The 27,192-nt window shown below is 41.9% G+C and overlaps 1 protein-coding gene across 1 annotated transcript in view; it reads right to left on the bottom strand.

The window, feature by feature from the left end:
* Positions 1 to 1,011: 1,011 nt before the first annotated feature.
* The window catches only part of LOC126175538 (heparan sulfate 2-O-sulfotransferase pipe), a 273,615-nt gene continuing 247,434 nt past the window's right edge, over positions 1,012 to 27,192 (bottom strand). The window contains exons 7-9 of the mRNA XM_049922371.1: positions 23,631 to 23,755; positions 19,013 to 19,167; positions 1,012 to 4,061 (exon numbers count right to left, since the gene is read on the bottom strand). Of these exons, the coding sequence (XP_049778328.1) occupies positions 3,895 to 4,061; positions 19,013 to 19,167; positions 23,631 to 23,755 (447 nt within the window). The 3' untranslated portion in view covers positions 1,012 to 3,894. The remainder of the gene's footprint in view (positions 4,062 to 19,012; positions 19,168 to 23,630; positions 23,756 to 27,192) is intronic.

Below are 27,192 nucleotides of genomic sequence, written 5' to 3'. Positions count from 1 at the left end.
CTCGTAAGGACCATGCAAGTAAGATAAGAGGAATTATGGCTTGTATGGAGGCACATAGACTGTTGTCTTTCCCTCACTCTATTTATATGTGGAACAGGATGGGAAATGATTAGCAGTGTTACAAAATACCCTTTACCATGCACCATATATGGTGGCCTGCAGAGTATGTATGTAGATGCAGATATGGGTACAGATGTAGATGAGATGTAAAACTAACTGACTCATATAGGACCATTGAGATATGCAGCAGTGCTAAGGTAAAAACTATGGCTGTCACCATAACTTCCGTGTGCTCAGTATGTACAAGAGTGTCCTGAAATTAAATTAACAGTTTTCTCTCAGTTATGAAAAGATTCTTTCTGGCAAATTCATTATTCACCAGTAAATGCGGACAAAGTGTTTTTGATGTCGTACATACTGCTGCAGAGTTAATATCAGTCTTCTTGTAAACTGTCAGCAAAGCCATAGGAGATGGTACTGTAGCTTAGATCTGTTGGGCAAAGTGAAGATATTAGTCCATGCCTTTCCTAAAGAATATTTGCAGATTTCACCAGAAATGACTGTCAAAAATCCTATAAAAATGTTGCTGGACTGGTTGTTAAACCTGATTCATCTCAGAAATTAGTTCAGTTTCTTAAAGTAGAGACTAACTGTAATTTTTTTTTCCTGAGTTATGATCTGTGGTTCTGTGATGTATCATACTGAGTGCTTGAAATCTAGATTTCCCTGTGATTTAAGGAGTGATAGCAACACCAAGAGATTTTCATTCTTTCTTTGTTGTTATTCCAAACCTTCATGAGTGAATATTTTCTGTTGGAAAATTTTGTGTACTTGTGCCATTTTGTCATACTTTGATAGCCTGTCTCATAGTCTGGAAGGAATGGATGAGAGAGTATGCAGCACTATTCTTTCAATACTTTCAAATAGCATTAAAAGAATTTGTGAAGTTAAAACACCAAAATCTTAAAACCAATTAATGAGACTTTTTCTTAAAAAATTTATTTTGTTTCTAAAAAATACATTTATGATAATTTACAAACTTTCTCTTCTTTGTTAAAAAAATGGATAATTTCTCATCAATGAAATGTAGGCATTGTTTTGTGAATATGTTGAATAATGGAATGTTATGAATTTTATAGTGACCATTACTACCCAGAACTTCAACAATGAATATATTTGTCTTCTTGTGCACAATATATATTGGTTTTTGATATTGTGTAAATCCTGTCATCAATTTGTTCGGGACATTTTCTTATCAGTACGAAAGAGCTCAAGTACATTGAATTATTTATCATTTTCTGTTTGTTCCTCTGCCATTCATCATGTGGACATGAATACATATACAGAAAAGATAGTCAACAACTTTATTTCACACACTGTGTATCTTCATTTTAGTATGAGCGTCTTTGCTGAGTTTCTGAAAGATCTTAGAGTAGGGCCTAATGAAAGTTATAGTGATATAGGTGTGTGTCTTTATATACTTAAACAACATTCAATTGATGTCTGTTAACACTAATAATGCAGAGTGGTCAAACAAATTATAACCAGTAGAAGATACAGTACTTAACACATTCATTTATTTTGGAATGCCTTTATTTATCATTTCCAAGAAACTAGTGTCTGAAATGCTGATAGTCTTCAGTGAGACAATTGAACTCCTTATGGCAGTTATATATTTCTTTCCTGATGCTTTATCATTGCTTCTTAATGATTTCTTTCACAGGATTAATGCTGCACGGAAGTTCATTGTATTGCAAAGAATTATAACTATCTTGGGGTTGAAAATTTGAGAACAAGGCCTTATGAATTTGTTTTTTATGTGTTCACTAAAAATAGAATTGTGGATATGAGGTTGTAGGTTGTGCTGGGATAGTTCAGTTGATTAAGAGCATTGCTTGCAAAAGGCAAGTTTCCAGGTTGGGGTTCTGGCTCAATAAACAGCCTTGATCAGTAGGACTTTTTCACTCCTATTTTGTTTCCAGAAAAGCCTTTACTAATGCTTTCTTGCACTCTAAGAAGTCTGTGAAGATAAGCAAATGCACTGATTTATCAACTTACCTAAAGGCTGCTGAATGATAGAACTATCACTGTCTTTAACCTATTACATAGGAGGAATTGTGGTGCTTCTATTCCTTGCCACATTGCTATTGAAAACATGTAGGTAGATACCAGATACTAAACCAGCGCCTTTTACATTGTTGTCAATCAGTATCATGTTTCATTTGCTTGTACAAGATACAGTAAGTTACCAATGAAGTAGATACAATGGTACACATTTAAGAACAATGAAGATAAAAAAATATGCAGATGGTTATCAATATGGACATTCATTAAGAGTGGTGTGCAACTCATGAGGCTATTGATGGGGCAATGCCACTAGCAAGGGGCAGTATATGATGTGATGCACTAGCCAACAGTGTAACTGATGGCTATGAACACATTGATAAACACTGAACATTTCATGTTGATTTTTCTTCTAGTACAGATACACTGATGGTTATTTTGCCATTGTAGATTTTATTGTGGGTGACAAAGGAAATAACAAATTGCATGAGTAATTGATAACGGTAGTGTTCTGAGTATATCAGCGTGTAAAGAGAGAACCAAAAGTGGAAACAGTACCCCCCTCCCCCCCTTATCAGTCTGAAAATGGCCCCAGAACTGGCAGTCGGCAGAAAGAACAATTGGAGAAGTCCTGCACTATCAATTAATGACCGAAATATGAGTTTACTGAATACTGGATTAGATTTGTGATGGCATTTTGGAGTTACTCAGATACAGCACTTAGCACATTGTTCTTAATGAGACAAAATCAATGTGCATAACAATAATTTCAGGAGTACTCCAAGTGAGCATTATAAAGCTGTTACTGTTTGCAATGTGTCTAAATGGTCTGGTGGATAATATCATAATCTCTGCGAGGCTGGTTTTGGTCAACACTGTCATCTGCAGGAAGATTGCAACACCCAAAAAATGCAGAGAAATCCAGAAATACTTGCAGAGAATTAATAACTGGTGTGGGGCCAGCAGTTGATTCTGAATGTAATTAAATGTTACATCTATTGTGCATAAGTAGGTGAAGAGGTTCATTACTTTTGGATTAAAATATTGGCCATAAATCATAGAAGCAGTAACAACCATAAAATGTCAAGGAGTAACCATTTGGAGTGACCTAAAATGGAATGATCACAAAACTGGAGCAGATGTCAAGCTGACAGTCATTGGAAGAATCCCAAGGAAATGTAATTTATCTACAAAACAAGTGACTTGAAAAACACTTGTCTGACTGTGTTTTGAGTATTACTTGTAAGTTTGGGACATTTAACAAGCTGGATTAATAGGAGAGAGTGGGGGGAGGGTCAGGGGGAATATCCAACAGTGTGTGGCATGTTTTGTTACGATTGTAAGTGCGAGAGAATTATGAAGATGCTCGACAAACTGCAGTGGTAGACACCACCAGAGAGGATTTGTTCATTATGGAGAAGTTTACTATTGAAATTTCAGGAGTCTATGTCTCAAGAAGAATTAAGCATGTGATAGTGACACTAGAAGTGCCCTCCACCACACAGTGCAAGGTAGCGTACGGAATATAGGTGAAGATTTCACATTGCGGAGTATTCTTGTTTTCTCTCTGCACACGTTTGTTGCGAGCACACTGCTATGGTACACACTGTCTCTGGGTGATCTGGACACACCGACGTCACTTTAATGGATACATGAACGTTGAATGAAATCCGCACAGCGGAAGAAGTCAGACCGTGTGCCTGGACACACGTGCATGGGAGGGAGGCACAGTCCACGAGCGGCAGATCAGTCTTGAGGCTGGCTCCGGGCGCCCTCCGCCGGCGTTGGCGGGGGGCGGCGTCGGTGGCGGTGGTGGGGGAAGCCGGCCCGTCAGGAGGGGAGGCGCAACGCGAGCAGCTGGCGGTGCAGCCGCTGCCTGCAGAACTGGTAGAACTCCGTCTCGCGCGTGAAGTTGGCGCGCACCAAATCCTTCACCTCCTCGCGCACCGGCGGTTTGAACATGTTGCGATTTATGCGGATGAAGCGCTCCATCTCACCTGCAACATGTTTTCAAAATGGAAGCCGTAGAAATAAAGGTTTGCGGTAATAAACAGCTATAAAAATCTGGTGACAGGATGTACGAGGGGTTGTCACAAATTTGTATTTATCACCTCGAAAAAATAAAGTTGCGTAATTGTTTGGAGGTACATGTCTGCAGTCTTGATACACATTGCAATCCTTGTATCACGGTACCGCAGTTCGTCACGAAACGAGCCAAAACAAAATGGCGTAGCCATGGGCTTCCCCAGAGACTTATTCGGGAAAGAGTAAGATTATAGAACTGGCATATCTTACGGTTGCGTACCTCAAGCGGTAAAAACTGAACTCCTGTGGGAACATTTTGTTCTCAGTCTCTCTGTCTGTTCCTCCATCTGTGATGATCACTTTTTCTCAAAAACGGTTTGAAGTGTCAAGTTGGAGATTATGCCAAATACTAAGGTCTGCGGTTTTTTGGCGATGTAAAAAAAAAATTAAGCTTCTTAGTCAATGCAATCAAAAGTTATGCACTTGTTCGATTTTATTATATAATTGATTCGGTAAGTTTGAAAACGTCTTCTGCCTAAAAACTAATGCTGACAGGATGTAACAAAACTTGCTTAATCTCTGACAGCTGATAGTCATCGACTACTGTACATTACTTTGATGTCTAAAGATTATTTTGATATCTAAAGAATAAGCATATTTCAGTAGCACATCCAAAGCACAACTTTAATATTATTAGCACAAATATGCGTGCCACCGTTTTATTTCAACAGCCTTAAATTCTCATATGATTAATCCAACGAGTTAAAATGTATCTAGAAAATATTCACAGACAGACTATTCACATTCTATTAATGTTAGGTTGCCACTGAAAGTTAAAAATCTAAAATTTAATATGGAACGATTGAGAAAATTCTGTTGAATATCTTCAAAAGTAACCAGCAAGATATGTCAGAATGAAGTTCCTCGAAGTGGAGAAACAGAGAATAAATAAATACAAAAACACTTTTTCCACTTTGATGATACTTTGTTTGTCCACATAATTTGGTAGCTGATTGTGTTAAAGGATTTATTATATTATTTTCATGATTTCTATTTCTTTCATTTAAACTGGCTTAACTAAAGCTGAGCAAAGTGTATTTTATAAGCTACATTTTTTGGGTTGATTGGCTGAAGTGTAAGTTGGGGCCAGTATACAACAAGGTGACTATGGAAAATCTCCCAAAATCAACCACAAACTGACTATAGCCCGCGTCACGTAGGACGGGGCTTGCGCGCATACAGGCGGAGCGGAAAGGAAGCGCGAGGGAATGCGAAACGCGCGGGAAAAGTCCACGTGGCGAACTGCGTTGCTGCGAACAACATCAGTCTCGTTTGCCTATGGTACATCGCATTATACGTTCAAATCTATGAAGGGAATAGTGGATATTAAAATTAATTTCGATCAATTGTCATAAGAGAAATATTAGTTCACGTCTTGACGATGTTGCGTCCACTGTTCCACAGATTTACTCTGCACGACACCGGGAGTCGCGAACAGCTGACGCAGTTTTGTGGAGACGTGAAGTACAATTTTTCTCAAAATGACAATTGTCTAATGACAAGATCATTGAAGCTGCTTGCTATAATTATCATTTATTGCGATTTGAACTGTATTATAAGTAAAAATTTAATACATAACAAAATTACCTTCAAGCACAAACCGAAATAATCATATTTACTTGAGAACCACTTATAATCAACAGAATTTTTAAAAATGTGTAAGTCGTGTGTATGGATGTGTTTGGCTCTAGTTAAGTGTAATCACTGTGCGTAAAAAAGAACTAGTGGTAGAAAAGACTAATGTAAAAATGGAAATGTCGTGTGGCTAGGGCCTCCCGTCGGGTAGACCGTTCGCCTGGTGCAGGTCTTTAAGACTAATGTAAAAGACAATCGTAAAAATGGTCAGTAAGTTGTCATGTTTTTCGCTGTAAATGGGCATTATGAGTGTAAACTAACTCGTTAGACATTACAATGAGAGACTGCATTTATAATCCATTGAACAAGCAAACAGTTAACCATCATCCGAATAACTCCAGGTAATGCTGACCCATAACATCGAAAACCACCAATACTTCGACAAGTAAGAGTTATACTGTCATTTCAGGGCCTCATCTTGTTCGTGCCTTGCAAATGACAGGGGTTTACGTGTGGAAATGTCGGACTTCTGACGAATTTATCCAGTTGCATTCTCTCATGTTATTAGATCATACAACATGGTGGGATAAGCTTAACTTATAATGAGTGTGATGGGTAAACATATATTAGGCACACCACGAATGTAGTGGTGTGGACATGTTGGGAATATGGGTCTCACAGGGAGCGTGCAAGGGATAAGTCCCTGCAGGGGCACTACCCTCTGTGACCTTGGTGGCTCAGATGGATAGAGCGTCTGCCATGTAAGCAGGAGATCCCGGGTTCGAGTCCTGGTCGGGGCACACATTTTCAACATGTCCCCAATTATGTGTATCAGCGCCTGTTTGCAGCTAGGGTTTTCATTCTAGAGAAGCTGCACGGTCATCAATGGTATCTGTTCTTTCGGGAACAGATACTACCTTCATATATAGCTTAACTTATGTTTGGGCAATATGTTGAGCATAATTCAAAGGATACAAAGTCCTAAACAAAAAGGCTAGGAAGTTCTAATTATTGTGTATGCAACTGATAAGTTGACAAACACATTGTTTAAAGCGCGAGTCTTTAAAACTAAGAAATATGATTACTTTGTTCCAAGGTCTACATCGTAACTTCTATTTGAGTCTGTTTCCGAACAATATGATTGTAAATTTACGATGATAGGTTAAAGGCTTATATCCCTCAGCAGTTCCCTGTCAAATTCTTCTTTCTGAAGCTTCTCAGCATGCCACACAGACTGTGCCCACGTTATAGGTGGGATATTTTCTTTCCCCTCACGCACAAGAGATTCAGTGTACGTTATCTTGAATGTTTTTTTTTTCTCCCATATAGCCTTAACCCTTTGCCCAAATTAATTCCATGGGGCTACAATCCTAGTAGAAGTTCCAAGGAAGTGGCCTGCCAACATACCGTAAGCCAAAGTGCGATTATGCGTATCCTACATGACAACCGCTACTATCCCTATCACCTGCAACGAGTGCAAAGATTATCAGCAAAGGCTTTCCCTCTACAGCAAGGATTTTGTAGATGGTTTATGCACGAGACCAACACAGTTATGGGATTTCTGTCATAAGTCCTCTTTACCGACAAAGCAACTTTTACCAGAACCGATATCATCAATATGTGGGCTACAGTCATCGGGGTACTGTTGAGGCTTCTCATCAGCATCGGTTCAGCACCGATGTGTGGGCAGGGATTATTGGCGACCACATACTCGGACTGGTTATTATTCCTGCTGAATACTCTGCCTACGCTCGTTGAGAATGTGCCTTTACCGATGCGACAGGTTATGTGGTTTCTGCGTGATAGTGTAGCACTCCACTTCCGCATTACAGTTCGCCAACACTTCAACATCATCTTCCTCGGATGTTGTGTAGAAAGCGGAGGCCCTGTAGCATGGTCTGCTAGATGATGGGACTTAAAATGGTTCAAATGGCTCTGAGCACTATGGGACTTAACATCTACGGTCATCAGTCCCCTAGAACTTAGAACTACTTAAACGTAACAAACCTAAGGACAGCACACAACACCCAGCCATCACGAGGCAGAGAAAATCCCTGACCCCGCCGGGAATCGAACCGGGAACCCGGGCGTGGGAAGCGAGAACGCTACCGCACGACCACGAGATGCGGGCATGATGGGACTTAAACCCTCTGGATTTTTACCTCTGGGAGCATCTGCAAAGCATTGTGTGCAGACCCTTCAACAGCGTGCCTGTGATGTCTGTGACGCTATCCAGAGAGAGACCGGAACCTGCGAAAGAGTGCGGCAATCCATGGTGCCATTTGTGAATGCGTGCACTGCGTTCCACGGAAGCCAACATCTGTTGTGATATGGATACCATAAAGGTCTGTACTGTGTTCCGGGACGATTTGTTGTTGTTGCACGCTCACTGTCCATTTCCAGACACTTGTTCATATGATCTTTTTTCTTTCGTTTTCAGTCAGGAATCCGTCCCTGCAGTTTGCCGGTTTTATTAATGTTCAGCTTGAATTTGCTTAGCAAGAGTGACACGATACAAATTGTATAATATCTGATTGATCAACAGTAAATACTCAGTTTTGAGGACAAAGATGTGGAGCAAAAATGAAAAAATTTCAAAAGCACCGTTCCGAGCAAGGTCTTAAAGGATGCGAAACGCCCACTGTGGTTTAATAGCGGTGTTAGAAAACTGCTACGTAAACAAAGAGATCTTCATCACAGGTTCAAGATAAATCAAAACCTAGCTGAGAAAAGTTGAACGACGCGAAAATGATCACAAGGAGAAAATGAGAGAAGCATTCAATCTTTGACAGCAAAATTATGTCAACCGATCTGAGTAAAAACACTGAGATGTTTTGGTCATATTTAAAAATCAGTAAGCTATTCGAAAACGTCTATTCAGTCACTCAGTGACCATACAGGCACGGAAACGGAAGATAACAGAGAGAATGCCGAAATACTAAATTCGGTCTTCTGAAATTGTTTCATCGCCGAAGACTGTTACACGTTCCGTCTGTCGTCGTACGAACGCCGAAATGGCATATATTGCGGTAACCGATCAAAATGGCTCTGAGCACTATGGGACTCAACTTCTAAGGTCATCAGTCCCCTAGAACTTAGAACTACTTAAACCTAACTAACCTAAAGACATCACACACACCCATGCCCGAGGCAGGATTCGAACCTGCGACCGTAGCGGTCTCGCGGGTCCAGACTGTAGCGCCTAGAACCGCACGGCCACTCCGGCCGGCGGTAACTGATCGCGGAGTAGAAATGGTACTACAATCGCTTAGTAGTGGAAAGGCAACAGGACTGGATGAGACACCTATGAGAAAGAACTTGCTTCCCTTTTAGCAGCAGTTTATCATAGATCGATGGAGCAAATAAGGATACCTAGCGACTGGAAAAAGGCTCAAGTCATTCCGTTTTCGAGAACAGTCGTAGGGCAGATGCACATAATTATAGACCTATATCATTTTACGTCAATCTATTGTACAATTATGTAACAAGTTTTATGCTCAAGAATTATGACGTTTTTGGAGGCTGAAAACCTCCTCTATAAAAATCAACATGGGTTATGAAAGCGGAGATCCTGCGAAACTGTTCTTCCATGAGATCCATTGCGCTGTAGACAACGAAGCAGAGGCTGGCGCCGTGTTCTTTGACTTCAGGAAGGCATTTGACACCATCCCGCAAGAACTTATCATTATCGGACCACATTTTTCGTCTGGATTTAAGACTTCCTAGCCTGTGAAACCCAACAAGTCGTCCTTAACGGAACAGAATCGACAGATGTAAAGACAATTTCCGGAGTAGCCCAAGGAAGTTACTATTTACAGTGTGTATAAATAATATAGTAGAATGCGTCGGAATCTCTTTAAATACTGTTTGCAGATGATGTGGTTGTCTATAGGAAAATAGCAGCGCCAGGCAGGAGACAGTATCAATTTGCCGAATGACCTGCAGAGGATTGATATATGATGTAGGCTCTGGCAATTGACACTGAACGCAAATACACACATCAAAAAAAGTTTTGCATCACCTCGGTTCCGACAGTTCCGGAACCTGTACAGAAAATTGGGATAGAGATCGACTTAAACATCATTTCCGCCCTTTTTATTGCTCATGAAAACCACACATTGCATGTTGTACCACCTTACAGCGAGACCTTCAGAGATGGTGGTCCAAATTGCTGTACACACCAGTACCTCTAATGCCCAGTAGCACGTGCAAGAGGATGTGCTACTGGGTATCCTCTTCCATGCCTGTATTCGTCGTGGCATACTATCCACAAGTCCATCAAGGCACTGTTGGTCCAGATTGTTCCACACCTCAACGGCGATTCGGCGTAGATCCCTCAAAGTGGTTGATGGGTCACGTCGTCATAAAGAGCCCTTTTCAGTCTATCCCAGGCATGTTCGATAGGGTTCATGTCTGGAGAACATGCTGGTCACTGTAGTCGAGCGATGTCGTTATCCTGAAGGAAGTCATTACAAGATGTGCACGATGGGGGCGCGAATTGTCGTCCATGAAGACGATTGCCTCGCCATTATGCTGCCGATATGGTTGCACTATCGGTCGGAGGATGGCATTCACATATCGTACAGCCGTTATGGCGCCTTCCATGACCACCAGCGGCGTGCGTCGGCCCCACGTAATGCCACCCCAAAACAGCAGGAAACCTCAACCTTGCTGCACTCGGTGGACAATGTGTCTAAGGCGTTCAGCCTGACCGGGTTGCCTTCAGACACGTCTCCGACGATTGTCTGGTTAAAGGCATATGCGACACTCATCGGTGAAGAGAACGTGATGCCAGTCCTGAGCGGTCCATTCGGCATGTTGTTGGGCCCATCTGTACCGCGCTGCATGGTGTCGTGGTTGCAAAGATGGACCTCGCCATTGACGTCGGGAGTGAAGAACCGCATCATGCAGCCTATCGCGGACAGTTTGAGTCATACCACAACGTCCTGTGGCTGCACGAAAAGCATTATTCAACATGGTGGCATTGCTTTTAAGGTTCCTCCGACCCGTAATCCGTAGGTAGCGGCCATCCACTGCAGTAGTAGTCCTTGGGCGGCCTGAGCGAGGCATGTCATCGACAGTTCCTGTCTCTCTGTATTTCCTCCATGTCAGAGCGACGTCGCTTTGGTTCACTCTGAGACGCCTGGACACTTCTCTTGTTGAGACCCCTTCCTGACACAAAGTATCAATGCGGACGGGATCGAACCGCGGTATTGACCGTCTAGGCATGGTTGAGCTACAGACAACACTAGCTGTGTACCTCCTTCCTCGTGGAATGACTGGAACTGATCAGCTGTCGGACCTCCTCCGTCTAAGAGGTTGATGCATGGTTGTTTACCTCTTTGGGTAGTGACATCTCAAAAGGACTGTGTCTGTGATACAATACCCACAGTTAATGTCTGTCTTCAGGAGTTCTGGGAACCGGGATGATGCAAAATTTTTTTTGATGTGTGTAAATGGAACATCAACTGCAGTATTGATGACGACCTGCTAAAAACAGTATGTACCTCAAAATATCTAGGAGTAATTATCCAGAGCGACCTTGAGTAGAATGACCACATAAACTAATAGTAGGAAAAGCAGATGGCCGGCAATTTCACGGAAGGAATCTGAATGAAATGCAACTCATCCACGAAGGAAGTTACTTGTAAGGCGCTTGTTTGACCGATTCTTGAATCCTGTTCATCAATATGGGATCCTTTCCTGGTAGGATTGACAGAAGAGATGGAGAAGATACAACGAGGAGGTATGTTTCGTCCCTGGATCTCTTAGTCGGTGCGAGAGCGTTACAGAGGTGCTCAACAAGCTCCAGTGGCACACGTTACAAGAGAGGCGTTGTGCATCACAGCGAGGTTTACTATTGAAATTTCGCGAGAAGACTTTTCGCAAAGAGTCGAGCAACATGTTACTTCCTTCTACATACATCTCACTGCCAAGATCACGACGAGAAAATTCGAGAAATTAGAGCTAATACAGCGGCTACCGACAATCATTATCCCAACGCCACATTCGCGATTGGAAGATGGAAAGGTGATCAGGTAGTGGTACCAGAAATAACCCCTGCCGCACACCGTTACGTGGTTTGCGGAGTGTTATGTAGATTTAGATGAATGGAAGTTTGGTATTTTAGTAAAGTCAGACTACCACTGTGTTAAGTAATCTTCCCATAACATTTTTTTCCGAAAAAGAGTAATGACATCTAATAGAAATGTTTGACAGCAGTTAAGAAGGAATCAAATCTGGAAAAGATATTTGCTGGTCTGGAGAAGAGCGAGAACTAATAGGGCAATGTTAGTAAAGGAAACGGAAGACAGAAAACGGAAATGGGTAGGCATGACTAAAGCACGCACGTATAGCATAAACAATGTGGCAGAGATACTGGTTCGCAGTTGGATAGCTAGTCGAGAAAGAGTCTACATCGAAGATAACAGGTAAAGTTTTAATATCCCTTTGAAAGCAGCTTGGTTTAGGGTAAGAAGCAAGCTACAGTTTAGTCTCTTCCAGAGTCAGATGAAAAGGAGAAGGAGATGGAGAGAGATTTAGTGTTGTGCATAGTGCAAGTATCAGATCTTTTATTGTAGTAATGGATACGTGACATGCGAGGAGAGGTAATGAAGACACCAAAGACTAAGCAAAACCTAAAGAAAATGGAAAGTATGAAAATCCTGTCGCCTATCCAGTCGCATCCCACCTAACTGAGCATAGCCTTTCGAAGGTAATCAGTAAGAAGAATCGCTTTTGCGTCCTATATAATCTGGCCATAACCTCTTTTACAGATTAAACTGACTTATCCGTTTTGCATGCCCAAATGCCCGCACATAGGACACATCATGATATTTTTTAACCTTTTGCAGAAATTTTTTAATGCTAGTCATCGAAAAAAAAGAAGCACCACAGCGTGCAGTCATTGATAGAAAGTTGGTTGGGAAATAGGTGCAGTAGTATGAACAATGACTCATCTAGTCTTCTGAAAGAAGCCATGTTCTGGGGCTATCTTTCGTAACAAGAATGTACCGCTTTTCGTGGCGTGGCGGTCTTACCTGAGAGCCAATTGTTGAAAATGACACAGCAGTTTCTGTTCACAACCTGGACTGTCGCCCCCATTCACCCATATCACATTGCTTACGCTGTGTGTTACAGAATAACTGTATGAAAGGGAATGTTTTTGATTGAAGAAGTGCCACGCTGACTACAATCACTTGCAACGAAATTTGTGTCTATAAAAACGATGAAATTACTCAGGAAGTGAGTTATACCTCTGGACATCTCTGTACAGTAGACGGTTCCATTTGACGCTATAATACTTCGTCATATGTGTGGCGATGTTTAATCACGTAGCATACCTGTATGTAAGTTTTCAAGAAATGTTTCACTTTATCATGTTGTAGAAGTTTAAAATACTGTATGTAATGTTTCAAGAAATGTTCCACTTTATAATGTGGTAACGGTTTAAAATACGTATTTGGACTATAAGATTTGAAAATAAGCAATAGTTTTCCTAGCATCTCTATTACGTGTATGTTATGAAATAATTTTTGTGGATTTCGAAATCTGTTAGCTATTTTCGAAATAGCTGTTCAATAAAGTTTCTTCCTGCTGAAGGTGTTGCAGGTCGATGCGGTATCAGTGAATAAGTATGTCAGGAGTGACAACGCATTACCTATTGGAATCGTTGATAATATCACAACGGTAATACATCTACGGCCGACGAATGCAACGATCGCTCGATGTTAAGCAACAGTTCGAAAGTGGTTCTATGAATCCTCTGCCAAACGCTTAAGCGTGAATTGCAAAGTGGTCACGTAGATGTATAGTGGACAGTGGCAGATAGAAAGCGTAGATGTGATTCGAAAGAGTCGTATCATCCGACTGAAGACAACGTATGACTGACATTTCAGCAAACTCACTGTGACCATACGATGTGTTGGTGTTAAGAACTGGGACGCGATTATAGTCCTAATAGAGATCTTACTAACAAGACAGACCTCAACTTGAGAGGAGTATAAGATCGTGCGGCAAGCATGTTTGCGTTCCAAGTCGATCTGTGTAATATACAGGCACTTGCTGGAACTTGCGTGTGTGCGATCACGATTACAGTACGGGCCGAGGTGGTGGATCCACGATGGTTTCGTCCTTCCTATGAACTGGAATGTCAGCTATTCCGTTTACATTGGGAGAAGCACGTAGTAAAGTGAAACATTTCTTTCCTGAAAGATGAGGACCATGTCGTAATTAAAGATCTGCTGACCATCAGAGCAATTTAGTAATTGCCATTGAAGAATTGAAATTTCCCAGTATTGTAGTACATTTTCCAGTTCAAAAAATGGCTCTGAGCACTATGGGATTTAACTGCTGAGGTCATCAGTCCCCTAGAACTTAGAACTACTTAAACCTAACTAACCTAAGGACATCACACACATCCATGCCGGAGGCAGGATTCGAACCTGCGACCGTAGCGGTCGCGCGGTTCCAGACTGTAGCGCCTAGAACCGCTCGGCCACTCCGGCCGGCTTTTCCAGTTCAGAAGAGGTACAAGAGATGGGAGCATTGTCTCATACAGTCGTACTGGTATCTTAAAAGAGGATTTCGCCAATCGTGTCAGATTTGGACGAAATGTCGCATTGATAATCGTTTTGATTAAAAGAAATTGCACCAATTCCAGCTTTTCGTTCACCTCTTCGACGTTTTTGAGAAAATCTACGCACACTTGGCGATCAGTTCATGTGGGCCAATGGTGGGGTTTCATTCAAGTCAATTTTGACGATTTTTTGAATGTGTAATATTGTTTATCACTGAGGAATCAGCATTCAAATATCTTAAGTAGATTAATTCATTTCATACGGAAGAAATTGTAAATACTGACATACTTTTATTTGATTAGCAGTTAATATTGATTTCACGAAATCATTATATACCGGTACTACGAATCTGAAGTAGTGAATAAAACAAAAACCTGCATTATAGAATGAACTAATTCCACCCGCACGTTTTGCATTTCGAAATGGTTCGGCTGGAACTTGTCGTGAAAGCAGCAACAAAGCAAATGAATGGCTCGCATTAGTTCTTCCATATCAAATGAATAAAACTATGATACTGAAACGTTGTTTTTTTTGTTAAAAATATTTCATGTAGGGATTTGAATCTGAATCCGCATATCCGGAGTAAGACACATTCACCTCTATTCCACGGAATCTGCTTAACGAGAGGGTACAGTCATTACAGCTGATGCACAGAATTTCTACAAAACTGAATTATTGAGTTAAAACCCAGAATATGGGTAGTTTCCCTCTAATGGACTTCTGTGCGAAATTTTATCCAACTGCGTGACGCACAATAGGCTACATCTCCTTGTTCGTTGCATCAACGCAAGCCATCATTGTGTGGATAAAATGCTGCAGTCCATAGTTCTGGTGCGACACTGTAATAAGATACTAATGGGCCACATACAGGCTAGTCTGCTCAGGACTCTCTCTTTCATATTCAACCCTTACACGGTCTATCTGTTTCGAGACCATACCACCTGCCGAGAATGCTGAATCAAATAAACGTGGATTCTACTGCTGGAAAATGACGAACCTGTCTGAAAAAGTGAGCTTTAATGTTGCAATTGTTTTGCTGTGTTACGTTCGTGGTCACAAAGTCACCAGTCAGTTCCATAGTGAATAAGAAAAAAAAGTCTCCTCAGGAAAAAAATTTGGTTTTATGTAAAACCGATGTTCCTAGTGAATTTACGACATAATTCGCAACTGGTGCTTAAATGAAGTGGAAGTAATGAAGTCAATTCAATTGCCTTTCAAATAACAGACAAGGATAAAAATTTTCAGACTGCTTGGTTTTCCGCAACGGTTGCAGTCTTGTTCGCAGCATTATTTTAATTACCTGCGATAGCACAGGGGTAATTCGTTGAAATTCCCACAGTGCACAGCAGGATGCAATTACTAGCCACAGTTATAATTATCCTTATGAACTTCATTCTCAACGGTATGTTGCTCTCGTTCCGGAAGTCTGATATCTGTTGCCTCCTTACGGTGGTCATTAACTTTCGAGTCATTTTCAAAGATATTTACGGTTCCTAAACAACCCTTGGTAAAATAAAATTCAAGAGAATGACTTGGTGGAACATGTGAAAATTTTGAAAAGAAAGGAACGATCACAGAGCTTAAAAATTTAAGATGATGTACTTTATAAAACAGTTATGAAAGCTACAGACACGACAAAAGTCAATTACAAATACGTAACGCAATGCTAACTACCAACTACAGAAAGAATTCGAGAGCCTCATCTATGACCATCGTCAAAATTTAAGGTCTTCGAATGTTTGTTACACGTTAAAACTGTTTGTCTTATCGCCTACTTAGTATTCTTTCTTTCGCTACTGCCTTTATCCCGTATTGGACGCAGGGTCGGCAGGGTTAAGGACGGATTTGGCATGGTTAAGTTAAGGGGTGGCCGGATGCCCTTCCTGCCGCCATCCCTTACCCCCTGGGACGGAAGTAGTGTACCCCAGCTGTCTGCTACTAGTGTAAATCTTGAAAGAGTGTGAATGTGTTTCAAATGTCTGCGAGTCGTGTAACTGAGGCGGGACGAGGGGACCAGCCCGGTATTCATCTAGTAGGATGCGGGAAACCACCTAAAAACCACATCCAGGCTGCCCAGCACGCCTATCCTGGCGGGTTATCGCCTACTTTGTATGACTGGAGTAAATAGGCAGCTAAATTATTCTCACGGCATCGTACCTCTTATCTCATCCTCAGCTACTTCCTCCTGCATTTCCATACGGTCGTCTTCAAATTTACATCCTTTCTATAGACATTCATACTTTACAGTTTAGCATTTCTCCTCTACCCATGCCTGCTTTGCCAATTTGCATTTCCCACCAGTCTGAGTTTTAGATGTTTGTATTGACCTTTCCTGCTTCATTTCCTTTTTTTTTATAATTTGCCTTTGCATTTAGTTAAACTCCTTATGTCATGAGTGATCCGGGGATTTCTGCTGGCCCCCCTATTTTCGGAAGACAATATAAGCTATTCAAAAGCGGTACTATAGAAAAATGCTGAAGATTAGATGAGAAAATCGAAATAATGAAGAGGTAATGAATCGAATCGAAGAGGAAGGAAATTTATGGCACAACTTTGCTAAGAGAAGGAGTTGATTGGCAGGTCACATCGTGAGACATCAAGGAATTGTTCATTTGGGGAACGGGGGGGGGGGGGGGGTTAAAATTTTAGAACGAAATCAAGGCTTGACTACAGTAGACAAGTTCGAACGAATAAGAAGACAGGAGGGGCAGTCATAAATTTTTAATTATCGTTTCGAAAAAGTAAAGCTACGTAATCAACTTTTTTGTTTATTTGCGGGTATGTGCCTGCAGTGCAGGTACACAATGAAATCTCAGTACCGTAGCATGCCGTCCGAGGAGCCAAAAGAAAATATCGCAGGCCATTGACAAAGGCAACAATGCTACATTTATCCAAGCAGGCTAGTGTGACTGGACTGCAACAATATACCCTCATACGGCACAGTTGACAGTGCAAACGTTTCCTGTGTGGTCAGATAAGTCTGAATGACGAAGAACGATGTTAGCACACCATTTGTGAAGAAACGGGAATCATGAGAGAAGAGGAGGCGCTGGTTTTCGAAGCCCGGCGTGTCATAATTGAGGCAGTTGTGGAAAAAGCCATAGATCAGTTTTAGTCTTCTTGCAAAGCGGAGTTTTTGCAGCTGTGTTAGGCCAATCCAAATCCTTAAGCGCCTAATCTCCGTGGACGAGTACCGTTACTGTGACTCCGAGAAAAGGGAGCAAAAGAACCAGTTGAAACGAGTGGAGTTACCACCGTTGAAAAAGGGCGAAGAGCCAACCGTCATCGGCCATGATGATGCTGAGTGTTTTTTGGACTGCCATGACGTGGTGCTAACAGATTATGCTCGAAAGGAGAAGTCTGTCACATGAACATGCTACTAAAATCTCCTATCGAGGTTATGGGAGGCTGTCAAGACGCACTGTCGCGAGAAGCTGTCTGAAGGTGTGCTTGCGACCTACGGCAACGGTCCAGCTCGTTCTGCACATGACAGCAATACACGCTGCTTCTCTTAAAGACATTACTAAAACAAGCCACTTAAAAAGTGGCCACACAGGGGAAACGAAACTTCGTTGCTGTGGCCCTGACGTCAGCTAATAATGTGTGTAGTGTTACTTTATGAAGCAGCGTGTGTGCACTGACTTAAGAGTGAGAACTGAATGAACAGTGTAGCACTAGCCTGTTACATTATTAAAATAATCTCTTTACAAAACGGTATTGTACACATGGGATAAACTGAATGATGTAGCACAGTTTTAAAGAGACTGGAGCTTCCAATTTTCATCCGGCCATCCTGATTTAACCTTCCGACAACAAGGTGGAATTTCAGGACACATGTCACATGACCGTGTCGTTGATGACACGTAGATAAAAAACAGTTTTCTTCTTATAAATCGGGTTCATTTGGTTTACACACATAACATACACTAGCGCTGTTTTCTGTGCAAACGAAAACAGAGGAGACGTATCGGATGCGTTACCACTTTGTGGTAGGAAGGTTAAGTTTTACGTGATTTCTCTAAATCACTTCAAGCAAATGCCGGTATGGTTCATACAATAAGGCCACGGCCACGGCCGACCATCTGTCCCATCCTTAAACTCGATCCGTAAGTACTTGTATTACGTTATTTCCATTGTTCTTAAATTGTAATACCAAGACATGTCTAGTATTCTTGCAAAAGTGATCTACGGATGAGTGAATATACTGCTACTACCGCTTCTTTAGAATTTCGAAATATGTCGCATTCTTGTATTTTCCTGAAATGGTACTCGGTAACTTCTACCCTGTTCCTCGGATGAAGAAACCACTGGGTGTCAGGCACTTCCAGAATAACGGCGATATGATTTTCGAGGTGGAACTCTACCCGAACAGCCGGAAGTGCAGGCTTCCACAAGCAAAGTTTGCACCACGTGATCCAGCTTTGGGAAAAATGTACCGCATTAACGGGTCGATGTGAAATACAAAGATTCATGGTCACAGCTCGATGTTTTCGAGTTGATAAATATAAAATGACTACCGTCATGATTGCACAGTGTGGGCTAGAACGGAGCGATGTAACAAAGTAGTCTACGGACTAAAGATAACAACAACACGAAAGCATAGCGCCAATGATTTTTCCTCTCACACCCTCTGCGAATAGATTAGAGAAGGGAATGGTGCAAAGTATCCTCCGCGTGGCGGAGTAAGCAGATAAAGTGTGCGCGCTTACCCCAGTAGACGTCGGCGGCGCCGCGGAAGAAGCGCGGCACGTAGTGCTCGAGCACGGCCAGCGTCGTGTTGAGCTCCTCGAGCACGCCCACGACGGCGTAGTGGCGCTCCACAGCGCGCTTCGCCAGCTGCAGGGCGCCCACCGTGTTGAACGGCCTGCGCACACACACACCGCAGTTAACGGCCTGCCAGGCGCCGCAGCAGTATTGTAAAACGCTCTCTTTCCTAGCGTTTATCCCATCGTGAGGGGGCAAGGTCGTTTCAACCCTCGGCTTACCACAAATTCTGTATAGTGTTGCCTACCAGCCGCGCCTCTCAGACCCGTGCTGGTATACAGACATAAATTGGCATTGTTTTGACCACTTATGATGTAAATTACTTTTGAGGTATAATACTTTTAAAAGAATTTTATTTATTTAACAATATTATGAAAAGTAAAGTTGCTACTCACCATGTAGTGGAGATGCAGAGTCGCAGATAGACAACAAAAAGATTGTCAGCAATAAAGCTTTCGGCCAGTAAGGCCAACACACACACACACACACACACACACACACACACACACACACTCACTCACGCAAACACATCTCACACACACGTGACTGCAGTCTCAGCCATCTGCGGCTTCAGTTGCCTGGGACTAGAGTCACGTGTGTGTGAGTTGCGTTCGCGTGAGTGTGTGTGTGTGTGTGTGTGTGTGTGTGTGTGTGTGTGTGTGTGTATGTCTGTTGTCTATTTTCGATGAAGGCCTTACTGGTCGAAAGTTTTGTTTCAAAAAATGTGTGTGAAATCTTATGGGACTTAACTGCTAAGGTCATCAGTTCCTAAGCTTACATACTACTTAACCTAAATTATCCTAAAGACAAACACACACACCCATGCCCGAGGGAGGCCTCGAACCTCCGCTGGGACCATCCGCACAGTCCATCACTGTAGCGCCCCAGACCGCTCGGCTAATCCCGTGCGGCGAAAGTTTTATTTGTGGCAGTCTTTTTGTTGTGCCTTTCTGCGACTCAGCATCTCCGCTATATGATGAGTAGCAACTTTTCTTTTCATAATATTGTTACATTTCACACTGTATTTTCCACTGTTTGATTGTATTTATTCAAAATTTACATTTTAAAAAACACAATTTTTATACTTTTACTGATGGCTTTTATTCTTATTGCAAATTTGCGCAGGAATTACAGACAATAGCAGACTGTTCCGAGCACTCAGGTTTGGTGCACTTTTAACATGTAATTTGACTTTTCCTGTCTTCCTTCTCTACACACTATGCGCATCTTCTCCTTTTCTTAGCTGATGATCTCACTGCCTTTCCTGGACTCGGTGTAAGTAATGAAATCATTGATTTCTTTACCCCTGCTAGTTGCTTTCCCAAATTGATGATGAAAGTTCGACGGCTTATTTTTTTTATTGGTAACCATCAACATCCAAATTAAGTATGCATTCATTAAACTTACATCGATCATGTTAAAGAAAAACACCAATGGCAAGCGCCCTGTTTTTCCCTTTGCACTGTAGCATCGCGTCTTCTGGTTGATGATGTCAATGTCCCCCTTTGTGACACCGAAAGTTGTTATAACCCCAGGCTTTTTTACTTGTGATGATGACACCACTGGTCGCTCATGAAGAGAGCTGTAATAACTTTTTTTTTTTTTCTTATGAATCTTAGGAACATAAGAGGCTATCATCACATCTGGTCGAAAACCAAATAATATAGAGTATACTTCACGTCCTTTAGATGTAATAAAGTGGGCAGGTAGTTCACCCTTGTGTCCCCTGATAGTACCGACTAGTGTCAGATATTCTGAACACAAATGATGAGCTAAATCCAGAGATGTAAAAAAAAAAAAATTATAACAGGTGATATTACATCCAGACTTTTCAAGTTCAGTCACCAGGGTCTTCGCAACATTCTCTCCAAGTCGTATGGCTCTGGTTTCTTCCTGCTTTCCCAAACACACTTTCACCTTCCAGCAGTAGCTTGTCGCACTGTCACAAATTGCCCAGAACTTTATTCCGTATCTGCCAAGTTTTAATAGAATGCACTGTCGAATGGACAGCGACCTCGAAATGTCACCAACTGGGCATCCACGGTCATGCACCGTATTGGAATGTAGGCATCCCTAAGGGAAATTTCCCACATCTCAAAAACTTCTCTCATTGTTTCAGATTTGTCACTTGACCTATGTTCACGTCGAGCTACTGCGTTGTCAAAGCGCAACACCCTCATAATAGCATGGAAGCCGTTGCGAGACATAATTTCATTGAATAGTGATCAGCCATTCTCAACACTCCAAAGCTAAATGATATTTTCATTTCTTGACTTGTAAACTCAGTCAGGATCAGAAAACCAAGAAACTTTTCCATTTCATGAATATGTATATCAACTCAGTCCTCGTAAACGATTCGATCTTCCCTGTTGGTCCATATACTCACTTTCTCAATGAGGGGTACACGAAAGAACAACACAAAACAAGATTCTTCATGATCACACTTCCTGGTCTTCTTTCAGTACACCCTTTTTGCTCCGCCTACCAGAAATTCCAGCTTGATGAGCTGTAGCCCATATTTCATTCCCATTGCGTGAAAACAATAAGGCGCACTCAACAGAATTTCCGGTAAATTGTTCATGGTTAAGAGGTTCTTCATGATCATCATCTTCGTGTAGTTCTACCTCATTATCATCATCAGTGGAAGATTCACGTTCTCTAGATGTGTTTTCAGAATCAGAAGACTTCTCCAACAATTCCCTTATCTCCTCGTCTGATAGTCCTCTTCTCCGTAACATTTTTCAGTTTGAGAACAGACAACCTTTATGAAATAATGCACCGGAATAAACATCTGCTTATCACAAGGAAGACTGTTGAATACTGAAAGAATAACAGCACGAGTCAACAGTGGCAAATGACGTAACAGACGCTGCGCAGACAGACATGTGGTTGTTGAAAAATTTTTCCTAATCGCACGGGCCTGCGATGGCTGTACGGGAGGAAACGTGCACCAACACTTTAGCACAAAGCCATAGTTAAATTTTTATGATTTTTTCCCAAAATTATGGCAAACTTGAAAATTAGGAAAAGTCACAAAATTTCTTTGAAATAAAATATATAGTTACTAATAGAGAAGATATTAAACATCACGGACGGACCTTTTGAGGCCTGATGGTAGGTAAAGGGTTAGTAATATTTTAAAATTGTTTAATCGTTATTTATGCCGCTCCTATTGGAGGAAAGCTTTCAGTGACCATATTGCCACGTTTCAACAGTTTGATTAAACAATCTTAAAACTTAATGCAAAATAATTTAAGAGATTAAAGCAGATGTTTCTGTCGCGATTATTTTGGTGTGATGTAGCATATTTTCATAGAGAGGATGGTGTGATAGATGCTCCTGGTAGCTTTGGCTGGGGACAGGGATGTGGGAAATATGGGAGAAGATGTTATATGAAAAAGGATGTGGTCCGTATATGTCGGAAAAAACCGGTAGGTGGGATTAATGCATAAGAATATGACTGGGATGGAAGAGGACAAGGAAAGGGAGAGCTGGAGCCTTCATGGGGAGGGCTGGTTATGGTATGAAGGAAGGGTAGATTTTAGGTTTTAGTTAATGATCTGCAAGACGAAGGTGACTGAAATTACGCTGGAAAAGGACGGGAATTGTATAGAAATGAAAGTAAGGGCGGACGTATTGATACAGACACAGCAGCAGATCAGGTCTCTCAAGGATGGAAAAGACTTTAGGGTGTTCGGGCTGAAGTTTACTTGAGGTGTCGGAGATGCGAAGGTGTTCTAGGCGTTTGAGGTAGCGTGGAAGCTTTATAAAGTGGTGTAGGGTACGAGTGTGAGAACGTAATTGAATAAAGGAAACAAGGCGTCGTAGTGAGCGATAAAACTTGGAAGGAGCGATAGTCTGTGCTGCATCGGCGTAGGTAAGGTTGAGGCAGACGAGGGTTTCATTTGTGTGGATGATGGCCGTGAGATTGAAGGCCAGTTTTTGGACATTAGCAGTTTTAGCCTATTGCAGACTTTCTTTTCGGTGATTGCTAAGTGAGGGTTCCAGATTAATTTTGGATCGAAGGTTAGTCCAAAATATTTTAGAGTTTTAGTTAGCTGGATTGGACAGCTGTAGACTATCAGGAAAAATTTTCTGGGACACAATACTCAGGAGACTTTTTTTCCTATAATTGTTGCTTCGGTTTTTGCTGGGTTGATGGAAATGTATCACTGGCTGCATCTAGAAGTGAAGTTGTTGAAATGGAGTTGGGGGATTCGTTGGGATTAATAGAGGGTAGGATGGACTGCAAGGAGGATGATGACGTCAAAGATTTCACGATTTGGCAAATTTGTTTTATTTTAGCTCTGTGGCCTTCACATATGTAAGGAAGAGGACTTGACCTAAAATTGAACTCTATAGGACTCCTTTCGTGAGTTAACCCCTGTTAGCAAAATTTCATTCCTTCTAGAAATGCTTGAATTATTTAGTACAAGCTTTTACATTCTTTTTGTGAGGTGTGATTTAAACAAATTGTTCAAAATTATCAGTTCCATAAAATGTAAGATTTCTGTTGTAAATCATGATTGTCAGGATGATATGTCTTGGTGGCTGTATACTCACGTGCAAGCGTCGGCGTGTCCGCAGAAGAAGAGCGACTGTCTTCGATGGTCGCCTATGCCCTCCCGCGTCTCTCCCTCCAGATATCGGCATTCTCGGTCGCCGCGCAACACGCACGTCTCGAAGTCCTGCAATAGAAACACTGTCGATAACCACGCATTTTTTTCATTTCTAAGTCCTTGTACAGATATCGGAAGTATAGTCACCACCATCACTGATGATTAGCTAACTGTTCCCTGACTTGGTTTGGTTATATACACTATCTCCTTTTCTTAACTTGGCATCTACGGAAAATGTCGAAAGAAATCTTTCAGATTGTGTAGATGCCTAATGTGTACTCATTAGAAAAAACTGCAATAGCACAATGCCACAGAAGTGTGAGTAATCTCAAAGATGACCGACCTGCTGCCAATTTACAGAACTGTTCCAGAGTTCGTCTGAAGAAGTAGTAGATTAGGATTTTAGTTATCCTCACATAAGGCAATTCAGATGGAGAATCTGGCAGTAAATAATACTGCCCTATCCATTTCATTTGCAATGGTATGAGGAAATGCAGAAACTTTCCTTGCTAGGGGTCAGCAGCACGACCAAATTATTCCCCGACGATGCTGTCTTGGACAGGGATGGACGATTGCAATGCAATGCGGAAAGATTTGGAATAAATTTCTGCGTGATAGAATGACTGGAAGTTCGCTGTCAATTCTGATAAATCCAGGGTAATGCCTAAACGAAAGAGAAAAAATTTGACAGGATTCGATTACAAAATTAATGTAATGTAATGATTATAAAGAATCCGCCTCGAATGCAAACTGAAACCGGATGTTGACCTAGTTTTGGCGTTTATAACCACGCCTTCTTCGAAACACACTAAAACTACAAACTGCCTAAAGAGGCATGGTCCAAAATTAATACAGAACGCCCAAAAGGACAAAAGACTCGCACAAAATAATAACAAAACTGCATCGTTATAGATACCACTGAAGATGCCTTAAAGTAGTGAACTGTTTAGTCACTTCTACTGAGTCGATCGATTTTGGTGAAAATTTTCAGTTCAAATGGCAGTTCAAAGTCGAAAGACACTAACACGCTACGACCAATAGTTCCTTGCAAATGCGAACAGCCTTTTTTTATTTAGTATTAGACTACGTACAAAGGTCTTTTAAACGTCCTGTATTCTTACCGGAGATAGTACTAGAGGGAAAAAGGGCCTGTAAACTCGCGTCTGGAAACAAATACCTGTTGACGTATGGACCAGTCCATCATCTGATAGACAGATGTTACTTGACGCTACAGGAGGTGCTCAGTTTGATTATCACTCATTCACATACATCCTTCAGCCTTCCTCAAAGAATTCTGAAATCACGCGAATAAATTTTACTGCACGAGGTGTTGGTCACACGCATGCGACATATGCTCGTGTACACAAATGCCTTCACGTGCCTCCATGTCCAGAAATCTGAACGATTCCGGTCAGATGAGCGGAGGCCACGCTACTTGGCCACCTCTATGTTAACCATCGCTCATTACACGTTAGTATTCAACACTATCGTATGACGCGTAGAAAATCGAGTGGTGCCCATTTGTGCATAGACCACATCTATTGTCTTTCTGCAAGGGTAACATTCTCCAATACACGAAAAATTGGCGCCCATAAATTGAAAGTAAACGATACCAGTTGATTTGTTTGGTATAATTTATGTTCCACAATTCCTCTTCACATACTGTTATTAAACCGAATTTGATGTCTTGTTTTCATGAGCGCTAGAGAATTTTCATGCTCCCAAACGTCGTTATTATGGTAATTTACTATCGAAGCTGTGAAGTGCAGATGTTCAGCACACCGTCTTAAAGCGTTGACAGAAGTGTAGCACAGCGTGGTGAGCTGGAGGACTGATAACTTGCTGTTCGTCCAAAATTGATCACGCAAGAGCGTTGTTTATCCCTTCAGCAGCTCCAATATTGTAGGAGTTGTAATATTTCAGCTTTTCAATACTGTGAATGGAACTACAATGCGTAACACAATTGAAGTGTCACATTTGAAACCCCATAATTGTCTCCCATTGTGACGCTGAAGCTCGAAATTTAGCCGAAAGGTGACTAAAAATTTCCAGTGTAATGGTGAAGATGCGTGGCGCCCTGTGACGCCACACTCTGGCTCGGTGATGCTTCATGCAAAAAAGAGGCCAGACCCAGAACTTCATGTGATTGGTAAGATGGCATCAAATTTCACTTTACGGGAAGGTTGTCATCCTCTCTCTTACCCACGTTTCACTCTTCTTTTGACGCCTCTGCGTTGGAAGACAGAAACGGGACGCCCATCATAGAAATGATACGGTTTTCATGTGGGTGGACGAGGATAACATTTCAGATACACCGCCGCTCAGAGACACGCAGAGGCCTCAAGAGATGACATAAATGGCGTCAATGAAACCACCCCATTCCTTAGGGCGTTCATTTCCACACATTTCGTGGTCGAAAACAACGGTTCGCAGTGCGACGAGCAACAAGACGATGTTTTGAGATCGTTCGACACTGCAGCCACTTCCTAGACGATTCAACCCACTTCTAGGACATCGTGGGGCTGCAACACCACTGATCATGATCTGACACCTTTGAAGTGAAGCATGACCGTAATTTTTCTCTGGTATACAGGTGGATCACTACTAGGGATCTTTACAAACCATTCGTTGGCGGTTGAAGCTGATGTGAAGCAGCAAGGGGTGTTTATGCCTTGACATCTCTCCTGCGGCGTTATCAAAAGGGAGGGGGGACACGGACGGACAACATTGACACGTGTATGAAAGAAAAGACGGGAGAGGGTCCCACTAAGACTCCGCTCTGTTCGGCAATACCCTCGATGTCACCCGCACAACCTTTTTTGAGCATTTTAAAAACGTACCTGCACAGCGACTTCGACATCCATTCGGCTGTGTGGCACTCCTCTGCTGCTGTAGCGCCTGAGAGCAGGCAATCTCTTCGCCGCGACTTGATTCAGCATGCCAGCAAGCAACTTGTAGGTACCTTTGAGCCACATTTCAAACTTTTGCGTCATAGTGAGGGGGGGGGGGGGGGCAGTTAAGGTGTTTAAAAAACTGACTTTCTAACTGGGTTGCACAGTGCAGTTTAAATAATCACATACGTCGATGACATCTTTCATTCCGATCTGCTACCATATAATATTTACTGTTCCTATGTTTTTGCCACGAAAATTCACTTTCTCTTGTCTTAACCTGAAAGTGTAACTGTCTACACGAACTTGTCAATTTACTTGCTTCAGCATCATCTCGTCAGAACAAGCGTTCTCTCATATATGGGATGCGTTCTGAGTGATGTCAACCGCTATTCCTTGTCCTTGCTGCGATTCATTGCGATTTGTAAAAGTAGGTGGAACAGCCTGCTAAACATTTTTTTCACATGTAATACGGCCCTGAGGATGTCATTCGATGTTTATAACACGACATATGTCGTTGGCTAAGCCATAACAGAATACCGTGTCTTCCATTTCAGTGTTTACGCTGTTCATATTGCGCGGTATCACTAACATTGTCCTGACGCCAGTGTAACT

Source organism: Schistocerca cancellata, chromosome 3 (assembly GCF_023864275.1).
Source record: "Schistocerca cancellata isolate TAMUIC-IGC-003103 chromosome 3, iqSchCanc2.1, whole genome shotgun sequence".
NCBI lineage: Eukaryota > Metazoa > Arthropoda > Insecta > Orthoptera > Acrididae > Schistocerca > Schistocerca cancellata.
Note: the sequence above shows the minus strand (reverse complement) of the source record. Positions and strands in the feature narration are given on the sequence as shown.